The 23,270-nt window shown below is 33.9% G+C and overlaps 1 protein-coding gene across 1 annotated transcript; it reads right to left on the bottom strand.

Annotated features, from left to right (window-relative positions):
* Window positions 1-18,874: 18,874 nt before the first annotated feature.
* Window positions 18,875-20,626, bottom strand: LOC143235990 (uncharacterized). Its single transcript, XM_076474146.1, has 2 exons — window positions 20,355-20,626; window positions 18,875-19,406 (listed from the first exon to the last, which is right to left on the bottom strand). The coding sequence occupies exons 1-2, from the start codon at window positions 20,499-20,501 to the stop codon at window positions 19,203-19,205; spliced, it is 351 nt and encodes a 116-aa protein (XP_076330261.1). The 5' UTR covers window positions 20,502-20,626; the 3' UTR covers window positions 18,875-19,202.
* Between the last annotated feature and the right edge of the window lie 2,644 nt (window positions 20,627-23,270).

The raw sequence follows: 23,270 nt of genomic DNA on the forward strand, positions 1-23,270 counted from the left end.
ACTCCTTTCTTTATTTGTTACAAAATTAATAATTTTAAACTACTTACTTTATTTATTACTTAATGATTTTAAATTACTTTAATTATTAGAGAAATATTTTTAAACTAATTACTTTAATTGTTACATAATGATTTTATACTGATTACTTTATTACAAAGGGACATTAAAAAACTTTCTTTATTACAAAATTAATAATTTAAAACTACTCACTTTATTAAATAATGATTTTTTAAACGATTTACTTTATTTACTACAGAAAAAATTTAAACTACTATTTATTACAGAAGAAATTTTAAACAATTAACTTTATTTATTATAAAGGGATTTTAAACTATTTACTTTATTTATTATAGAGGGATTTTAAACTACTTATTGTATTTATTACACAAATAAATTTAAACTAATTACTTTATTTGTTACATGATAATTTTAATCTACTTACTTTATTTATTACAAAGGGATTTTAAACTATTTTATTTATTACAAAATTAATAATTTTAAACTACTTACTTTATTTATTAAACAATGATTTTAAACTACTCAATTTATTTATTACTTAATGATTTTAAACTACTTACTTTATTTATTAGAGCAGGGATCTTAAACTTCTTATTTTATTTATTACGTAATGATTTTGAACTACTTACTTTATTTATTGCAAGAGGGATTTTAAACTATTTACTTTATTTATTACAAAGGGATTTTCAACTACTTACTTTATTAATTGAGAGGTATTTTAAACTACTTACTTTATTTATTTCAGGAGGGATTTTAAACTACTTACTTTATTTATTACAGAAATAATTTTCATCTAAGTACTTTATTTGTTACATAATGATTTAAAACTATTTACTTTATTTATTACAAAGGATTTTAAACTACTTACTTTATTACAGAAGGGATATTAAACTACATATTTTATTTATTACAGATATATTTTTAAACTACTAACTTTACTTATTAAATAATGATTTTAAACTATTTACTTTATTTATTACATAAAAAATTTTAAACTACTTACTTTATTTATTACAGAAAGAAATTTAAACCACTTACTTTATTTATTACTTAATGATTTTAAACTGCTTACTTTATTTATTACAATTACAATTTTAATATCGTTTGCAACCTAAAGCTTTCCATATCTCATTCTCTTTCTTTGATTCCACAGCCAACTATAACTGGGTCACTTTTGCACGTTCAGTTTCAAGAGCTGGTATTAAAACTTCCCAGTCAAGGTTTTTTCTTTCACAAGCTTCTCTGTTGGTAAGACAAAGACTGAAGATTACTTTTTTGATATTATCAGAATGCTTTACTGGCTTGTAACGAAGGTTAAACAGCCTTTCAACTAATTAAAACATTTAAGCCTCTTACAGAAAGCCCTTAATAATAATACTAAAAAAGATATAAAAAATAATATATATTATACAAAACTAAAAATAATTTAATTAAGTAATAACATATATACAAATTATTATTTTAATAATAAAGGAATTCATTTTCATTTATTTATATGTTTATTATTATAGATTTCTTGAAGTTATTATTAATATTTCACTCTTCTATTTGCTCTACCATCATTAAGTGCTTTTATTTATAAATCTTCCAATATTGTTAGTGTAAGTTATTCATTTTCTGTTTCCAATCACTTACACAAATACATACACAATGTTATTTCACAATTCGTATCATATTCTTAGAAAAGTGTACCAGTTCACTTCTTGAATACTGGATTATAGTATCTATGTGGAACAGACACGGTAGTGATAGCAGAAGAGCAGACAGACTTATCTGTGGTGTCAGCTAGTTCATTCCAGTAAATACCAATGTGATCTGGTATCCAGAAAAAACTGGATAGAAATGGAAGATGAAGAGAAATGGGCCAGTCAGGTTTGAATATTGATGAGAACATGGTGAGAACTAACATGAAGTGATTCCAGCACCAATAGAGTGCTAAGAGAGTCGGTATAAATAGTACAATTAGTGTACAGCATAGCCTCTATGTGATACAGGGCAAGAGAAATGGTGTACAACTCAGCAGTGAACACAGAAACTGCAGAGGGAATTGTATGTGCAATAACTGAACCACAATCAACCCTGGCAGAGCCCACAATCATCCGATTTTGAACCATCCTTATAAATAGGAATGGAAAGATATATTTTCTGTTATTTCCTGTTATACAACTGTATATTTGTCGCTCTAACACGGGCCTGGCATGGTCTAGCGCGTTAAGACGTGCGCTTCGTAATCTGAGGGTCGCGGGTTCGCGCCCGAGTTGTGCCAAACATGCTCACCCTCATCGCCGTGGGGACGTTATAATGTGACGGTCAATCCCACTATTCGTTGGTACAAGAGTAGCCCAAGCGTTGGCGGTGGGTGGTGATGACTAGCTGCCTTCCCTCTAGTCTTACACTGCTAAATTAGGGACGGCTAGCACAGATAACCCTCGAGTGGCTTTGTGCGAAATTCCAAAACAAAACAAAAAAGAAAAAAACGCTATAACATAGTTATATAATTACAAACTTATTTATATATTAGTGAAAATGATTTGATGAAACTGTGTCTTGGTGATTAGCTTCATTGCATTGTAAATAGTGTGCTGTTAATAGTACTGAATAGGATTTAAAGCAGTTAGTTAATTTTTCGCTGTATAATTTATAAAAATGAGTACAGATGTCCTGAGCTTGTTCGATACCTGTTGGTAACAAGTTAAACCCACTAGAGGGCACTTTGGCAGACAGATACGACAGGCTCTTATGACATGGTAGTTCTACAAAATACCCTTTGGTGATACTACGACGTGATCATATTTTACAATTTAAAAAGCTGAAGTACAGTTGAAGAAACTACACTACAGTTACTGTTCAATGATCTCTTAAAGTAAGTAACTCAGGAACTAAAGAAACTAACTGAATTCTCTTAAGTGAAATAACTCTTCCAGTGAAATGTTCAAATAATATAATACGCGTTCTTTTTTCTATGTTATTTATCCGCTTAAATTCTAGAAAGAAAAATATATATAAGCAGTTTGCAACTTTCCAATGGTTATTATTGTTTAATATGTTTGATTTTTTAATTTCACGTAAAGCTACACGAAGGCTATCTGCAGTAGCCGTCCTTAAATTAGCAGTGTAAGATTAGACGGAAGGCAGCTAGTCATCACCACCCATCGCCAACATTTGGGTTACTTCATTATTAACAAATATTGGGATTGAATGTAAATTAATAACGCCCTCACAGGTGAAAGGGCGGGCATGTTTGGTGCAGCAGGGATTCGAACCCGCGACCCTGGGATTACAAGTCGAACGTCTCAACCCACTTGACCATGCCGGGACAAATCAGAAAGAAGTTAATTCGTTACAGCGACCTCGTTAGAATAAAATCTCTGAATTACAAAAATAATGAAAATGCATAATAAATGCAAGAAATATTTTTATCTTACAATGACTGGTACGGGTATTAACGTTTTAAAACGTTATTTTCTGCTTATCAACAAAAGTGTTAATACCCATACCAGTCGTTCTGAGATACATTTGTATTTCAAGTGGGTTTCTCGTCGTGAAGAAATATTGTATTTATTGAATTAACATTTTAAATATGTTTAATCAAGATTATTGTTGGGCTTAAAGAATTGTACACATTTCTATTATTGTTAACTTACATTTAAAGTTTTTTTTCTGTTTTACGTAATCGGCAGAGTGCGTAAACTGATTCTAAAAGACTGTTTTAAAATAGTTGTTTTAAAAACCAACTGAAGCGGTACCGAAGGCTTCGCTTCCCTTGGCGTCAAAACCTATAGTTCTAAGATATGCTTGGTAGATAGCACTCATTTCGATCTCTCTTGTTACTTTGTGGTCAGTTACATGTTATCTTCAATTTCTTTATAATTAAAATATGTGGAACACAGGAATTAATCATTTGATGATATTGGGGTGGGAGAGTATCTGGCCTCAGTATCCAATTATCTTTTAACTGAACAGTAGGATTCTGTGTTCATTTTTTGCGCTACAAATTTTGTTTCTATACTCATACTGTTGTTAGAAACATCTGCTTTCATATGTGGTACTATATTCATATATCTGTCTTCTTACGAGATACCATGTTGATAAATCTGATTTCAAGCAAGGTATTAATTTGAGATCTCCACCTTTATATGACGTATTATTTTGTTCATGTGAAGTACTACGTTCCATATGACGTATCATGTTGGTACATGTGGCTTCATGTGAAGTACTACGTTCCATGGTTCGAAACATTATAACTGAATACACTTGTCTAAAGAATCCATACAATTATTTGTTGGTTAAGCATGAAACACATTTATAGTTATATCTGTAACCCATTATCCATTGCTTATTTAATAATAATATGTATTTTAATGGTCTTGAAACACGTGATTCTTATTTATTTACTTTCTGTAATGATCGTGCAGCGTTCTTTGTTGTTTCTACAACTGGAAAAAAAAACTCGGGAAGAACGGAATGTTTTGGAAAACCGTGTCGCATACAAACAGCTCGGTGCTGAAAAGATAACCACTAATGAATTGAATATATTGGAGGCTATGCCGCTGATCCCTGAATGTGAGAAGAAGATCCCTACAAAGAACGTTAAGAAGACAAAAACTAATATACTAAGAAAGCAAAAAGTGACCGAACGAAAAACCCTGGAGACGATAATTGAAAACTACCTAGAAGAAAGGAATACTTTGGTTCGAAATTCAATTAAGTTCTTATTCATCTTACGATTATAATTAATATTTGATACAAGTAAATTTACATTTTTATAGTTGAAAACATTTCATTTTAATATAATGTATACTACGTCAAACTACGTGTACAATATCAAACAGATGCTGCATGTTTAAAATCAATGTTGTTAATACCTTGGGTTATCTCCAACTACTGAAAAAGATGCGTTCAGAGAATCTTTAATTTTCAGAGTCGTTTGAATACATGCGATTTTTCTTATAAAAGAGACCTATACGTGTTCGATACCTTTGAGGTCTGATAAGTTTGTATGCCAGTAAAACTGGTGAATTACCTCTTCTTCAGTCTTAGTACATATTGGAAGACAATTACCATCCATTAAACCGAAGCCAGAGCCAGTCGTAACAGTATATGATAGTGTAAGAAGTACGCATTACCTTTACTAATGTCCATTGCATCAATAACATTTGGAAAACATAAAGATCAGAATTCCCTTTCGTAATTTTTCATTCACGTACATACTACTACTACTGATTTAGTGAAATATCCAGTTCTCTTCTTTTGGACTTTACTAAAATTATTAAATATTTTAAAACAATATAAAGTGCGTGGTTTGCTCCACAGTTGCAAAAAAAAAAAAAAAAAGAAGACAGTTTGAAAAATATTTATCTCTGTAATGTAAAGTAAATAACCAGTCATTGGAGTTCAGATCACATAACTTTTCTTGCATAATTTATATAACAATAAATCGAGTAGAACACTTGACATTTAATCATAACCGTACTTTCATCTTGTCATTAGATCATTAAGATAAAATCATTTAAAATCATAATAATAATAGTAATAATAGAAGAGAGCTAAAATAAAACAGGCATCCTACGTTCTAGACTTATTAAAAATAATAGTAATAAAAAAATCAAAGAACATTATAAATGGACATTGCTCTGAAAAGGACCTGACTAAACATATATATCACTCCAGCCATTTAGTATTTACTCGAAATTTAATAATATGGCCACTGCAACAAAGTCATGGAAGGAAGAAGAGGTCTAGTGTACCTGACCCTCCTGGATATACAAATAAATAAACCCAAATACCACAGAGAGAGAGAGCTGTACGAGGGCTATTTCCGCTAGCCGTCCTTAATAAAGCAGTTAAAGACCCACCGATGATTGTAGGGCTACTATTTTAAGAATAAATAGTGGGATTTACCATAACTTTATAACACCCCTATGGACGAAAGGGCGAGTATGTGTGCCGGAGATTTGTCAACGCGACTCTCAGATTATTTGACGAGCGCCCTAACCACCTGGCCCATTAATGAATTATGAAAAATATCGTTCAATTTCATAATATATTATTATATTTATAACAAAAAATCACGTAAGCCACTTTCTTAAACACATTTATCATTTAAACTTAAATCATTATGTTGCTCCCTTACCTTCAGTCAAAACATAATCATATTCAAATAATGACGTATTCTACTTACCTTGAACAAAATTATCTTCCTATTATGCTTCAAAATTTGGTTTTTACTTTATATAATATATTTTTGACTTCTAGACTTATCAAAATTAAATTCCATGAAGCTTCTTTATTTTGCATTTCATACTATTATTTTGCTTTTAAATTTTATTTTGCACGTCTAGTTATATCAAAGTCTATCATCTAAATTATTCTGTACATTCTGCAAATGTATCTAGGTATTATGTAAATTATACAATATGTTGTAGAAAAAAATTCATTTTTCAGAGTGAATAAAACTAATCAAACAACGAGAACTTAGAAATGAATTTTTTCCATTTTATTTTTCTTTTCCTCAGATATTTTTCAAAATTTCACCACAAATGTATAATTCAGACAAAATGTCAAGGTTCACAGAATGTTCTCGCGCTTTCTTTCTTTCTTTACTGAGAGAGCACGTCCTGGTGTTAGCAAGTACCTGGTTAGCGTACCTGAAGGGTTCATTATTCGTGTCTCTCTATCAAAAATTTCAATCATACTTTAAGAAATGGATCCGCTACAAGAGGGACAGTAAAATTCTAATTCGATTGTCTCCTCAAATGTGAAAACACTGGAACAGTTTCATACCATTTTAGGTTAATTTTCTGATACAAATTAAAGAACTCTCAACTGCAAGTATTTTGTTTCTTTAATTAGATAATACAATTTAAAAAATAGCCTATTTTCTATATAAAAATGGGCAATTTTGCACACTTCTGCCTTCTCTCTAGTCTTACATTGCTAAATTAAGAACGACTTGTGCAGATAGCCCTCATGTAGCTTTGCACAAAATTTCAAAACCTGTGTAATTTTTGTTTTCTGCTGTTGACTGTTCTTTTATGTTTTCCCTCAGTACGTCTGCTGACTCACACCGATAAAAACCGAGTTTCGATACTAGTGGGGGCAGAGTACAAATAGCCCATGTGTAGCTTTGTGCTTAGTTCTAAACAGCAGAAAACCCTAAATGTCAGCCATAACATCTTATACTAATTTTACTAGTCCACAAAAGTATTTCGTTTCCTTTAACTAAATAATGAGAGGAAGAACATAGCATAATAACACGTGAAAAGCTAATGCTTTTCGTAACTGTCATAAATGTTCTGGCTCTCAAAGTTTGGTTTGAATTTCGTGCAAAGCTACACGAGAGATATCTGCACTAGACATTCCTAATTTAGCAGTTTAAGACTAGAGGAAAGGCAGCTAGTCATCATTACCCACCGCCAACTTTTGGGCTAATCTTTTACCAACGAATAATGGGATTGACCGTCACATTATAACCTTCTCACGGTTAAATGGGCGAGCATGTTTGGTGTGACGGAGACTCTCAAAGTAATTACAGGTATTAGAAAATATTTCTTTTGTCTGGTGATAAGGTGGAGTGAGAAACTTTGAATTAAGAAATAATCCACGAAGTACAAATGATTCAATAAAGGAAAATGAATACTGAATACTACATGTTGTCTTCGTTTCTTTGTATCAGAAACATTACGCGAAAAGTAACAGAACAAAATATGATTTGTTAGGTAGATAGACTTATTGTACATTATTTTGTTATTTTACTTCTCTTGTACTCCTCGGTGTGTATTTTCATACATGGTGAGGGACCTTCCCATGGAAGGTTCTACATTTATGTTATTTACTCTGAGACCTGAATATTCACCTAGGTGTTTGCCGTGTATGGAGACAGCTAAAGGGGAAGAGAGAATCCTGGTGATCAAGTGTTGTCTGGGACACTGCAACACATCACTTTGACCTTGAAATCCTGTAGTTCCTCCAGGATCATTCGACTGGTCCTGTTGGGCTAGGGCCAAATGAGTATCAGTGTTGGGCGTTCTCGACGGGTATTGAGGGCATTGTACCTGAAGCTGGTGTTTGAGCATAGCACCCACGTAGCCCTGGTGTTACTACAGTTCCCTTCTTTGGAATTGCAGTGCATCCCTCGTAGAACTCCATGGTGGGTGTGGTCTGTTGGCACTAAATTATTCTCATTTAAAAAAATAAATGACAAAAAATAGTTAATTGACAAGTTACCACATATAAAAGACTGTTCTCCAGTTAATTGACAAGTTACCACATATGAAGACTGTTCTCCAGTTAATTGACAAGTTACCATATATGAAAGACTGTTCTCCAGTTAATTGACAAGTTACCACATATGAAAGACTGTTCTCCAGTTAATTAACAAGTTACCACATATGAAAGACTGTTCTCCAGTTAATTGACAAGTTACCACATATGTTCTCCAATTCGCACCTCACACTCTTTCTATACACTGTTTTCTTTTGTTTATTTTTCACTGAGAAATCTTAGGGCAAATGTCTCCCTATTTTTATTCTGAAGGGTTTAAAGGGACTTGTCAGCTTTTTAAGTCAGTGAAGAATCTTCTTTCTGAGGACATCTTGATGGAAACATCTACAATAAAACGTGTTTTGAATTTCAAGGTTATTGGGGATATACCCATTTTGGTTACTCCCCATGCAACTTTGAATTCCTTCCAAGGTGTGATTATTGAGAGAGATTTATGAAACACTCCAGAGTTAAAGATCTTCGATCGTTTCTCCAGCTAAATATTTTCTGCTGTGTGACACATTTCTACTTGTAAAGAAGGAATTATGCTACATATCGTCCACACAGATTACCTGAACTGTAAGGTATGGTCATATATTACTATATCTCTCAGATGTTCCAGTGTCATTCAAAGGCTTCTCGTTGTGTTTCTGTGATGTCTGTTAGTTATCATGGCAAAACCATAATTCTTATAAGAGTCAATTGGATCATCTCTTCATCAGTTGTGATGGTTTTAATCCTTCTTATTTTTATTTATGTCCTACGTTGAGGAGTAAAAGGCACAGCATTTAAAAACTGTTAGACACATTTATTTTCCAGAGGCTTGAAAGTTATTGTCCTTTGCTACATCTTGGATATATATTGCTGCAATACGTTCCACTACTTCAGGGGGAATGCAAAATGATCTTTTCATGCCTCTAAGAGGGTCTTTCTCACATCAAATAAAGATTCCTTTGCCTTCTATAGATAAAAGAGTTAAGAAGTCAATGTATACTCCTTTCTTTCTCTCCAGTGTTGCATCCATTGACTGGTCGGATCCATTACTTTCAGCTCTAGTTTCTGGTGACTCCTTGGGTCTATGATATTTGGTTCCAAGATTCAGAATGATTATTCGTTCATGCTCCTAGCCACTGATATCTGCTTCAACTGACAGAGATCTGTTTAATTGACCTAAGGGTAGGTTCTATGGAGATCTATAGACTTTTTTCCTCTAAAAAATGGCGTGATTACAAGCAGAATGATTCGTTACACAGTTTCCATCTACCTAAATAAAAATGGCCATTTTGATACAGTGGAACGGTTGAGGTTTTTTTAAATTTCGATTAAATTACGGCCTTCATCATTCCTATCATCCTACATGTCTCCTTTGATAAGAAACGCTCCTAAAACTTTCTGATACAATCATCTTTTGGCAGATTTTTTATACCATAATTACAGGTTATGTGGCGAATGAGCTCATGGACACTGCTGGTTGACCAGAAAATGTGACTCATAAACGGGCCTGGAATATCTTTCACGGGTATTCAACTCTTTCCAACCACATTGCTTTTCAGCATGTCCATATCCATGCTCAGCAGATTCGAAAACAAAGCCAAAAGGAATCTTGTATTATGTTTACAACAACAACAACAAAGCCACACGTGACAATATTCAAAGGGTCAATTGTAGATATTTTTCCCATCTCACTTTATCTTGTACTCTAATGACCAGGAAGTTGCTGACGTAAAGAGCATTGCTAATACTTTCTGGGGGCGCTTTTAATCTTTCTGTTTCTTTTCCCACCTTCTCGTTCATCAATTCTCAATCAGAGCAATCGCCTGTTTTCTTTTGAGCTGATCATCTCTCTGATTATAATTACTCCTTTACATTCTTAATCAGTCTGGCAGCCATCAGTAAGATCTGATGAAGATTACTAGGAGGTTCTGTACCATCTCTCTCCTGTCTCGCCTGATCTTCATCTAATTCTATTTACCAGACATGGTTGAAGAAGGTTTCCCCTGGTACTTGGCACAAGACTATTGTTTTACCTTTTTCTAAGCCTGGTAGAATTCTAAGATTCCTACTCATTATAATCCAGTTGGGCTCGGCATGGCCAGGTGGTTAAGGCATTTCACTCGTAATCTGAGAGTCGCTGGTTCGAATTCCCGTCGCATCAAACATGCTCGCCCTTTCAGCCATGGAGGCGTTATAATGTGGCGGTCAATCCCACTATTCGCTGGTTAAAAGAGTTGCCCAAGAGTTGGCGGTGGGTGGTGATGACTAGCTGTCTTCGCTTTAGTCTTACACTGCTAAACTAGAGACGGTTAGCGCAGATAGCTCTCGTGTAGCTTTGCGTTAAGTTAAGAAAACAAACAAACAAACAATAATCCAGTTGCTTTGACAAGCTGTATCTGGAAATGACGGTTAATTCGTGTCTTGTTTGATTCAAGGGAATCAAAGAACCATCTCCAACCAGTCAAATGAGGGTTCCACCCACAGCACTCTACTGTGACCGCCTGACGCGACTTAAAACGTCGATCAGGGAAACCTTCTTAAGAGAAGGAACATCCTATGTTAATTTTCTTCAATCTTAAGAGGGCTTATAACACTCTTTGGATGTATGGCGTTTTGCAGAACCTCTGTTGCCTATTTTCAATAGTAACATTTTACTGAACTGGCGATTCCAAGTCCGCATACGTTCGACTGTTTCCCTGTCTTTCACACGAGAACTTGGAGTCTCTCAGAGCTGTCTCTTGTGTGTCACACTTTTCAGTATAAATATTAATGCTATTACTAAACAACTTCTTCCTACTGTGGCAAATAGGCTCAATGTTGACGACTTCGACATCTTATGTCAGTTGGCGAGCATGAGGTTTAAGTGGCAGCTTAAGACAACCATTTGTCACCAACAGGGCTTAAACTCCACTCCAGAACTCTGCCTTAGTGATTTTGTTCTTTCCGTAGTTTGTCAGGCAAAGGTCTTGGGATTTATGTTTAACTGTTAGCTTACGTTTATTTCTCACATTGAGCACTACATGTCAAGAGTACAAGAGTACTGAATGTCCTCCATGTTTTCTCTTCCACCTTTTGGTTCGATGTTCAATGTCGTAGGTCTGTCATGCCTTCATTTGATCCAAACTGGACTACGGGTCTCTGCTCTATGGTTTTGCCAGGGCCTCTGCCTTGAAAATGTTGGACTCCATTCACCATTTGGGTTTTCTACACTTTTTCAGTCCAGAATTTGTACACAGAGTCCCATGAAACTCCTTTCAACATTCGCCACTTGCAACTTTCATTCCAATATGCTACTAAATATCGATCCTACCAAAGCATTTAACCTGAGTTTCCTCAGTAGGCTATACTCTTTTATAATAGTTGGCTGCATTGCTACCTTTGGCATTGTATCCGTTGCAACTGGTTGAATTGTGTTTGTCATTGGATGTCATTGCTGTCTCTAATAATCAGTCAATCCCACCATGGCTAGTTACCATCCTCTTCTGTGACCTTTCTTTAAGTTAAGGTAGGTGGATACTCCCAATTGGATACAAAGTTCTTTATTTGACAAATTTCTTTCGAATCATTCTTTCATTCCCGTTAATACAGATGCTTCGAAATCAAGTGGCTCTATGGGCTTTGTCATGGTTTGTTGTGGCTCAGAAGTTGCTCACAGGATTCATACTACAGTTTCTCTGTTCCCCCACGAGTTGTATACCATTTCTCCTGCTCTGGAACACATAGAAGTTATACAGTACATCTACTGTCATATTTAATTGACTCTTTTAACTGTCTACTGGACCTGGAATCATTTAACGTCAGTTTCTACCTTATTCTCGCCAATATTCAACAACATTTTTTGTCTGTTTTCTGGTTCGGTTCAGTGTTTCTGAATACCTGGTTCTGCTCTGGTGTCATCACGATCGTGTCTGTCCCATATACTGACTACGGGAACTTATCTATTCAATGCTCGAATTCCCACAAGTTAGCATTCGGTTTACAGTTAACAATATCATAACAAGCTTTGACAGATTTCACCAACTGTTGCTTTTTGGGCATCTTATTTCCATGAAACTAGCAACACTCCTTGCTATTTTAAACAGTAGAGTCAAGCTAACATCAAATTAGCAATACTTCTTGATATTTCTACTTTGTTACATGCAAACAGCGATTTACAAAAATGTTACTTATTATTTAGACATAAAAACAAGTATATCAATTATTGTATTGACTCTCATTTGAGAAGGAAAAACTGTACAAATGTACTACAAGCATAATGACCTTACCAGGTAATTGGCTGACTAATTTCAGATTAATTTACTTTTTAATATTGTCTTTTTAATGATTCGGTTATTATTTTCATCCTTTCTCATAAGAAACTGACTTATGTACAGTTATTTAAATATTACCAAACATTTACTTTATTCAACATGAATGAATTTGAAAATGACCTATCAATTGCTGGAGTTGCATCTACATTCACCCTGACTGTCATCCTATAGAGTTGATCTTTGATAGATGTCTGCTTTAAAAAATAAACTGTAACAAGTTTCTAATTCACTGTCGGTCAATATAAATGTACACGAGTGATTTACAAACCTCTGAAGATTAAATAAAGATCACTCCCGAGTTATAATACCACCAATAATCGAACTTGCCAATAAACATTGAAGTTTATTAGGGATACGAAAGAATTTCTTATCAGCTAATATGCAAGTAAAAATAAAAATAAAAATATTGATTATGTAGATATAAAAATCTGTATTTGCCGAAATTTTAAAAGCAAAATTACTTTAATTTGATTGGTATTTGCATTTTTTCTAGTCCAGCCTTTTCTAGAAATTTGTAGAAGTTTCTTGAGAGTAGTACACAACAATATTTCTTTTACGAAAACGCGCTAGAACATTCTTGAAACTTCGAACGACGCGCTTGATTCATATAAAAACCGAGAGACATTGATACAAGTAGAATATTGTTAGTCACCTACAATCAGGATGTTATGTTACAACTGTGATTAGCTCTAACTAATCGGGAAACAACACAATTTGACAAGCAACATTTATAGATTTTTAACATAACAAACCGTTCAACTTCAGTAAATCAACTTTTACGTTATTATTACTTCGAAAATATTAAATATATTTGGCGGAAAAATTCAGCTTGTAAGGATGTGCAGTCTATCAAACTAGCGAGTTTAAACGAGGGGGTTCAGTATTAACGTCTGTAAGTTTATAAAACTGTTGTATGCAATCCATCATTTGTAATAATTCTTAGTGATAACCGTTTTCATAAATTGTACTTTTTCTATTAAAATATATTTGTGTTAAAAAAGAATATTGTTTGTTTCAATTTTGTTACTAAATATCATAAATTTAATACGTATTAAGATTTGTTTAGCTTCTCTTTTCAAGTTCATATTTGTACTAATTTGAATCAGTAATGCGTAAAGTAACGTAATAAAGAGACTCGTTAAGGATATAGTATAATATGAAACAAGCTGAATTTTAAACACGCCATGTTCTAGAGATCTGATAGAAAAACGTATATATTTAAAAACTGCTTGTATGTGTTAAGAACTTTTCTTATGAAGAGGAACGAACAACGTTTCGACTTTTTTCGGTCATCGTCAGGTTTACAAAGAAAGAAAGAGGAAAGTGACTGATAGCTGACCACATGTTTGAAGAGGGTTGTGTAATTTAGTGTAGGAATGTAGAGGGCGTGCTTAGATATTTGATGTTTATTTTGGGCTTGAGTTGTTGTATAAGTAAGGATTCTTTTATTTTAAGTTTGTTTATGTTGGTTTCTTTATTTAGTAATTGGGTGGTTTTATGGTTATATTGTTTTTATTTGAGATGCAGTGTTCGAACTCGTGTGAAGGTGACTTTTTGTGTTCATTTTAAATACACTGACGGCCAAAATCTTAAGGCCAATGAACATAAAAAAAACACTTGTTGTGTTGTTAGACTCAACCACTTATTTGAGTAGAGCTTCGAAAGGTGAAAATAAGAAAAGGGAAAATAAAAAGCCCAACTTTCTTACAATTTAATGGGGAAAATGTGAACACTATAAAATTTGCCTAAATTCTAACTGGTCAAAAGTTTAAGACCATACTGAAACGAAGCGTTTATCGGTAAACACGTAACGAAATTTAGCCATTTGTGTTCAAGCATTAGCGTTGTCAACATCTCCAATGACATCTCCTGGCGCCCGGCATGGCCAAGTGTGTTAAGGCGTTCGACTCGTAATGCAAGGGTCGCGGGCTCGAATCCTGGTAGCACCAAACATGCTTGTCCTTTCAGCTGTGGGGCCGTTATAATGTGACGGTCAATCACACTATTCGTTGGTAAAAGAGTAGCCCAAGAGTTGGCGGTGAGTGGTGATGACTAGCTGCATTCCCTCTAGTTTTACACTGCTACATTAGGGGCGGTTAGCGCAGATAGCCCTCGAGTAGCTTTGCGCAAAATTTAAAACAAACAGACATCTTCTGTGTTACATTGGGGAAAAAACATGGCAAAGGCTGAAAAGTTAACATAGTTTGAAAGTGGCAGAACTGTGGAGCTTAAAAAACAAGGTCTCTCAAAACGTGCCATCGCTGGTGAGATTGAGCGTAGTAAAACTGCTGTTGCAAATTTCTTGAGAATTTAAAGTGGTCGTCCAAAGAAAATTTCGCCAACGTTGAACAGGAGGATTCGACGGGTTGTCCGGCAAGATACTACCCGATCGTTGAACCATATTAAGGCCCTTACGGACGCATAATGCAGCTGAAAAACGATAAGACGGCATTGACGAGAGCAAGGTTTTAAAAACCGTAAACGTCTTCAAAGGCCACCCCTCCTTCCACACCACAAAACAGCTCGGTGAAACTTTGTTGAGAAGCATCAAACATGGGACGTAGGAAAGTGGACAAAGGTTTCGTTCTCTGATGAAAAAAAATTTAACCTGGATGGACCAGATGGCTTCCAATGTTACTGGCACCATAAGGATATCCCATCGGAGACATTTTCTACACGACACAATGGAGAAAGTTCCATCATGATCTGGGGTGCTTTCTCCTTCCATGGAACAATGGATCTTCAGGTTATACAGGGGCGTAAAACAGTAGCTGGCCACATTGGCATGTTGGAGAAAGCATCCTTATTGACTGAATGCCCTCGCTTGTGTAGAAATGACTGAATCTTTCAGCAGGACAACGTTGAAATCCACAATGCCCGCAGGACAAAGGACTTTTCATGGCGAATAACGCGATTTTTTTGGACCATCCAGCGTGTTCGCCCGAACTGAACCCCATTGAAAATGTTTGGGGGTGGATAGCAAGGGAAGTCAATAGAAATGGCCGTCAATTTCAAACAGTGCATGATCTTCGTGAAGCCATTTTCACCACTTGGAATAACATTCCAGCCAGCCTTCTGCAAACGCTTATATCGATCATGCAAAGCAAATGTTTGCAGTTATTTGCAATGATGGCCGTGCAACTTACTAATGAGACCTCTTGTTGGGCATTTCCTACTTTGTTTAGAACTTTTTTTTGGGATGGTCTTAAACACTTGACGAACAAGTATTTAGGTTTCGGCTAACTAATTTCACAGTGTTCACATTTTCCCTATTAAATGCTAAACATGTTTTCTTTTTTTCCCTTTTCTTATTTCCATCTTTCGAAGCTCTACTCAAATACGTGGTTGAGTCAAACAACGCAAAATGCATATTTTGTCTTTATGTTCATTGGCCTTAAGATTTTGACCAGCAGTGTATATATTTTTCTCTACAAATGGGTTTTCTCGTCATTAAGAAGATAGAAAAACGATTGACTTTGGTTGCACATTGTACAAGTTAAGGAAAATAGGTACTTATTGTTATTTACATTTATGAGTATATTAATAACAGTTAGATTAGAGCTTAATGTGCAGAATCGATTGTTAGACACAGTTTTTAACATGGATTATCATGTTCATAAGACACTCCTTAATAATATATCTCTGTTATAATTTAGTTTACGAAAAATGTGCTTAATGAAAAAGAAGTTATCTTATAAATGAAGTGAAATAACCTCGAATGTTTCCTTTTGTAAAGGTTACAATGAAGTGGTTGATAAAATACATCACAAAGAGTATAATAAATAATCTTAGGTGTGTGTTTGAAGGCTCATAAAAACGTAGTGAAGGTATTTTTGTTTGTTTCATAATTTTAGCGTGAAGCTAAGCGAGGACTTTGTGAGCTCAGCAGTCTTTTATTTTGAACTGGACAAAAGACAGCGAGAAAAAGGTATTCATTGCCAACTGTATTGGAATTTTACTGTCCTTCTTGTAGCAGATCCATTTTCCTAAAGTGTGATAGAAATTTTTTGACAGCGGGACGCGAATAATGAACCCTCCAGGTACTCTAACACCAGAACGTGCTCTTTCAGTGAAGAAAGAAACGATAAATTAAATAATAGAACTCCGGTTTTGTATTAGTCAATTAAAAAAATGGACTTAACGAAAGCGCGAGAACATTCTGTTAGCCTTGATTTTTTTGTCTACTGTGATTTATACATTTGTGGAGAAATGATAAAAAGTATCTAAGGTATAGAAAAATAAAATGGAAAAACTTCATTTCTAAGTTCTTGTTGTTTGATTAGTTTTTCACTCTGAAAAATGATTTTTTTCCACAATATATTGTATAATTTACTTAAATACCGAGATATATTTATAGCATGGACTAAATAGTTGAGATGATACTTTTGAATGATGACTCGAGTATTAGAATAAATTTGTACTTTAAATATCTGAAACTTATTAATATTATTCTTTGTTAATAGTCTTTGATATAATTAGACGTGCAAAATAAAATCTAAAAGCAAAATAATCATATGAAATACAAAATAAAGAAGCTTTATGGAATTTAATTTGTTAAAGGTACAACTCAAAAATACAAAATATAAAATACAATTCAAATTTTGAAGCATAATTGGAAGATAATTTTGTTCAAGGTAAGTGGAATACGTCATTATTTGAATATAATTATGTTTTGACTGAAGGTAAGGGAGCAACCTAATTAATTATGTATAAATGATATACGTTTCTAAGAAAGTGGATTACATGATTTTTTGTTTTGAACACAATAATATATTTTTGTATTGTCAAATTGGACGATATTTTTCAAAATTTTCATAATTCATTAATAGGCCAGGTGGTTAGGACGCTCGTCGTATAATTTGAGGGTCGCATGGCCGAATCAACGTCACACATACTCGCCCTTTCGTCGGTAGGGGGTGTTATAAAGTCATGGTAAATCCCACTATTTATTCTTAAAATAATAGCCCTACAATCAACTGTTATATTAAGGACGGCTAGCGGAAATAGCCCTCGTACAGCTTAGCGCGAAATTCAAACAAAAAATTATTTATCAACTGACATTTTCTGATCAGGCAGTTGATCAATAAAATAGAAACTCCCTTTTTTTACAGTTATTAGATTTGTCTAATATTTCTAACAATTCTCTTAAAAATAGTGAAATTAATATTTAGTTAAATATAAAAATTATTAGAAATAACCACTTTATAATGAAACATCTGATTTTCTAAATCTATCCTTCTCTGTTTAATAGCACGATGGCAATCTTTGGTAGTTAAAATATTAGAATTATTCTGCACTATGCATCAGTACTGCTATGAGTTGAAAATTGTTTTCCTGAAAAATGTAGTTCATGAGAGAGTAAAAATCTGAAGCTTTCGTGATTGTGGATATTCTGCATCGAATTTAAAAGTGAAAGGACGGTTTAGTTTTAACATTTCTTTCTTAAACTAATAAAATATTCGTTTTATCGTGTGATGAATTGTATTAAGTTTTTATCCTACATTTTCTGTCAGGACGAATTAATTAAAAACAAACAACCACGAAAATGAGAATATCTTCGACTCCAGCCACTAGTTTGTTTGTTTGTTTTGTTTTTGAATTTCGCACAAAGCTACTCGAGGGCTATCTGTGCTAGCCGTCCCTAATGTAGCAGTGTAAGACCAGAGGCGTGCATTTCGTAATCTGAGGGTCGCGGGTTTGCGCCCAAGTCGCGCCAAACATGCTCGCCCTTTCAGCCGTGGGGGCGTTATAATGTGACGGTCAATCCAACTATTCGTTGGTAAAAGAGTAGCCCAAGAGTTGGCGTGGGTGGTGATGACTAGCTGCCTTCCCTCTAATCTTACACTGCTAAATTAGGGACGGCTAGCACAGATAGCCCTCCAGTAGCTTTGTGCGAAATTCCAAAACAAACAAGAACCAATACGTAGCTTAAGCTTAGTAATCAAAGATGTTAAACACATCAAACGTAGAAATTGAAGAAACCCATGTAGATCCTGCGTTTCAGTAAAAAATGTCGCATGTAAATGTTAGTGTAACAACTGTGAATTGTTGGATTATATTGTGACAGTTTTTAGAACTACTTTATAAACAAACACACAATTATTACCGAAATGAGCATTTAATGTATAATAGCTGTTACATTTAACTGGGCGAAAAATATGTAAACAAACATTTCAATACTTTTGGTTTAATATTTTATTCAAGTTTTAACATTGTATGTCGTAATAAGTAAATACTGCAAGAAAGAAAATCATAAAAAAACATGAGAAAAACGCTTGTGAATTGTTGAACTAAAGCCACAGTCTCTTAAATTTAAATAATAGTTATGAATGTTCTGATAAAATGTTAACACTTTAAGTTTTCAAAGTTTATATTTAATTTACTTGTACATAAACGTAAATAGCTAAATTACTACGTAAGTTTCTGATAAACCAATAATATCAATGATACTGAATTTAAAAAGTTTGTGCAATTTTGTAAGTATCAATCCCATTCGTGTAGCTGTATAGTGTGGACATTAAAGCCATGTTTATTTCTCTTAACTCTAGAGAGAACATATTAACAATGACGGTTTTATAAATTCATTTATTAATTCTATTTCCTAGTTTTGAAGAAAAATCAGGTTGGTTTTCGATCTTTTCCAATGATAAACGTGTCTTGGCTGTCAGAATTCTCAATGAGAATAACAACGTTGAGATGTCCTTGTTTACTGTTTGGTTTAACGATAATTAGTTCATCATAATTGTTCACATGTCTATCAGACAGAGGTCGCTGGATATATTCTTCGACAGATTTTCTTTGTTTTGATGCTGGTGTTCCTCTCTGAAGATATAGAATATTGTTATGTTTTGTGGCGCAACACTCAAAAACAAATCTTTCTATGAAAATGATAAATTATGAAATTGGTTTCAGTTATCTCATAAATGTTTTCTGGAAACTAGGAAAACTATCTCAAACATTGTTTCACGTAGTGAATAAAGAATGATATACAGCAGACAATAGCTTAAATACTGTTTTCCATTTATATTTTAACGTTCACAAAGGATAGCTAGAATGTTTATATTATTGCCCAGGCAAGGTGAAAGTACAGTTATAATTAAATGTCAAGTGTTCAACTCAGTTTATTGTTATAAAACTAGACAAGATGAAAGAGCGGTTATGATTAAATGTCAAGTGTTCTACTCAATTTATTGTTATATAAATTAAGCATGAAAAGCTATGTGATCAAAACTACAAATGACTAGTTATTTACTTCATGTTACAGAGAGAAATAATATTCAAACTGTCTTATTTTTTTGCAACTTTGGAGTAAATCACGCACCTTATGATGCTTTAAAATATTTAATAATTCATTATCAGTAGTAGTAGTATGTATGTGAATAAAAAATTACGAAAGGACATTCTGATCTTTATGTTTTCCAGATGTTATTAATGCTATGGACATTAGTAAAGGTAATCAGACTTATGAGACCTCAATGGTATCGAACACGTTTAGGTAGGTCCATTTTGAAAAAAAAAAAATCGCATACATTCAAACGACTCTGAACATTAAAGATTCTCTGAACGCATCTTTCTCACTAGTTGGGGATAATCCAAGGAATTAACAACACTGAGTTTAAACATGCAACATCTGTTTGATATTGTACACGTGGTTTGACGTAGTATACATTGTATTAAAATGGATTGTTTTTAACTGTAAAAATGTAAATTTACTTGTACCAAATATTAATTATAACGTAAGATGAATGAGAAGTTAATTGAATTTCGGACCAAAGTATTACTTTCTTCTAGGTTGTTTTCATATATCGTCTCCAAGGTTGTTCGTTTGGTCACTTTTTGTTTTCTTAGTATATTAGTTTTTGTCTTCTTAACATTCTTTGTAGCTACCTTCTTCTCACATTCAGGGATCAGTGGCATAGCCTCCAATATATCCAATTCATCAGTGGTTATCTTTTTAGCACCAGGTTGTTTGTGTTCGACACGGTTTTTTAAAACATTCCGTTCTTCCCGAGATTTTTCTCTCCAGTTGTAGAAACAACAAAGAACGCTGCACGATCATTACAGAAAGTAAATAAATAAGAATCACGTGTTTCAAGACCATTAAAATACATATTATTATTAAATAAGCTATGGATAATAGGTTACAGTTATAACTATAAATGTGTTTCATGTTTAACCAACAAATAATTGTATGGATTCTTTAGACAAGTGTATTCAGTTATAATGTTTCGACCCATGGAACGTAGTACTTCACATGAAGCCACATGTACCAACATGACACGTCATATGGAACGTAGTACTTCACATGAAGCCACATGTAACAACATGACACGTCATATGGAACGTAGTACTTCACATGAACCAAAATAATACGTCATATGAAGGCGGAGGTTTCACATTAATACCTTGCTTGAAATCAGATTTATCAACATGGTGTCTCGCAAGAAGACAGATGCATGAATATAGTACCACACATGAAAGCAGATGTTTCTAACAGCAGTGTGAGTGCAGAAACCAATATCTTAAAATGATTACTCCCTGTGTTCAACATACTTTAATTATAAAGAAATTGAAGATAACATGTAACTTACCACGAAGCAATAAGACATATCAAAATGAGTGCTGTCCACCAAGCGTATCTTGTAACTGTAGATTTTGAAACCGAGGGGAGCGTAGCCTTCGGAACCATTTCAGTTGGATCTCAAGATCGTCTTTAAAATCAGTTTACTTACTTTACCTATTTCGTAAAAACTTCAAATGTAAGTTAACGGTAATTGTAATGTGTATAATTCTTTAAGCCCAACAATAATCTTCATTTAACATATTTAAAATTTTAATTCAATAAATACGATATTTCTTCACAATGAGAAATCCACTGGAAATAAACATGTATCTCAGAATGGCTGGTATGGGTATTAACACTTTTATTGACAAGCAGAGAATAACGTTTTAAAACGTTAATACATGTACCAGTCGTTGTGAGATACAAATACGATATTTCTTGCATTTATAATACATTTCCATATTAAATAGCGCCCGGAATGGCCAGGAAGGTTAATGCATTCGACTCGTAATGTAAGGGTCGCGGGTTCGTATCCCCGTCGCACCAAACATGTTCGCTCTTTCAGCTGAGAGAGCGTTATTATTTGACGATCAAATCCAGTATTCGTTCGTAAAAGAGTAGCTCAAGAGTTGGCGGTGGATGGTAATGATTAGCTACCTTCCCTCTAGTCTTATACTACTAAATTAGGGCAGGCTAGTGCAGATAGCCCTCGTGTAGATGTACTCGCGGAAAGCTGTTTCCATAGCCGGAGTGTTTTAATTAAAGATCTTTAGGTCTTCTTAGTAATGACGTGAAGCACACAGGTGTATGATGGAGATATTAATATGTTTGTTTGTTATTTAATTTTGCGGAAAGCTACGAGATGGCTTCCAGCGCTTGCTGCCTAATTTTCAAATTATATACTTGAGGAAACACAGTTATTCAATACTATTTGTCTGAATGTTGGAGCCCATCTTAAACCCGTGTAAGGGGATTGACCGTTATATTAAAATCCCTAACTTGTACCACTATTTTTCTTCTTACGAGAAACCTACAATACACTACTAGTAAAGTTTGTTTGTTCCTTTGTTTTACAATCTAAAGGATAGCTACACGAGAACAAAATGCGCTAGCCATCCCTAATTTAGCAGTGTAAGACCAGAGAGAATGCAATTAGTTATGACCGCCAAAGGCCAACATTTGGGATATTCTTTAACAAAGAAATAGAGGGATTGACTGTTACTTTATAACGCTATCACTGAAAGAGCGAGCATGTTTGGTGTGACGGGGTTCGATCCCATGACCTACAGATTAGGAGTCGAGCGTTCTAACAGTGAAGAACGATTTGTATAAAATTATTATTCATAAGATAATGCTAAACAAACTATTGATTAATACTTCATTATGTACTAGAATCACAAAGTAGACATTTTAAGATATATTTGAAATTTCAATGGTATCTTCATATGAAAATAGTGGCGCCAAGTAACATTCAGTCGTATAACTTAATACAATTATGTGAACATAGAATTTCTGAGTAAACGTTTCCTTCATAGTGTTAGGAGTATTTCTCTTAAAACCAAACTTTGGAAAATCTCTGTTTAGAGGCGTGGCATAGCCAGGTGGGTTAAGGCGTTCGACTCGTAATCCGAGGATTGCGGGTTTGAATCTCTGTCGCACCAAACATGCTCGCTCTTTCAGCCTCAGTGGCGTTATAATATGATGGTCAATCCCACTATTCGTTGGTAAAAGAGTAGCCTAAGAGTTGAAGGTAAGTGTCTTACCTCTAATCTTACACTGCTAAATTATGCATGGCTAGTGCGGATAGCCCTCGTGTAGCTTTGCACAAAATTCAAAAACAACAAGCTCCATTTATAATTGTTTTAATAAGAACTTTTACTTTAGTTATAATATTAGGTACATAGAATGTCTACGTGATGTTATCATTCAAAGAAGAGAGGAAATAATACGTAATAGAAAATATATATATATATGGAGTTGTTAACTATTTTATCAAAACAATATCACTCTGTCATACATATGTTTTTATGTAAATATAAGATTCTTACAAAAAATATTAACATTATAAATCATTACATTTGTTTCCACCTCCTGGAAAAAACCAAAGCTGTTTAATACAATAA

Source organism: Tachypleus tridentatus, chromosome 2 (genome assembly GCF_004210375.1).
Source record: "Tachypleus tridentatus isolate NWPU-2018 chromosome 2, ASM421037v1, whole genome shotgun sequence".
Taxonomy (NCBI): Eukaryota; Metazoa; Arthropoda; class Merostomata; order Xiphosura; family Limulidae; genus Tachypleus; species Tachypleus tridentatus.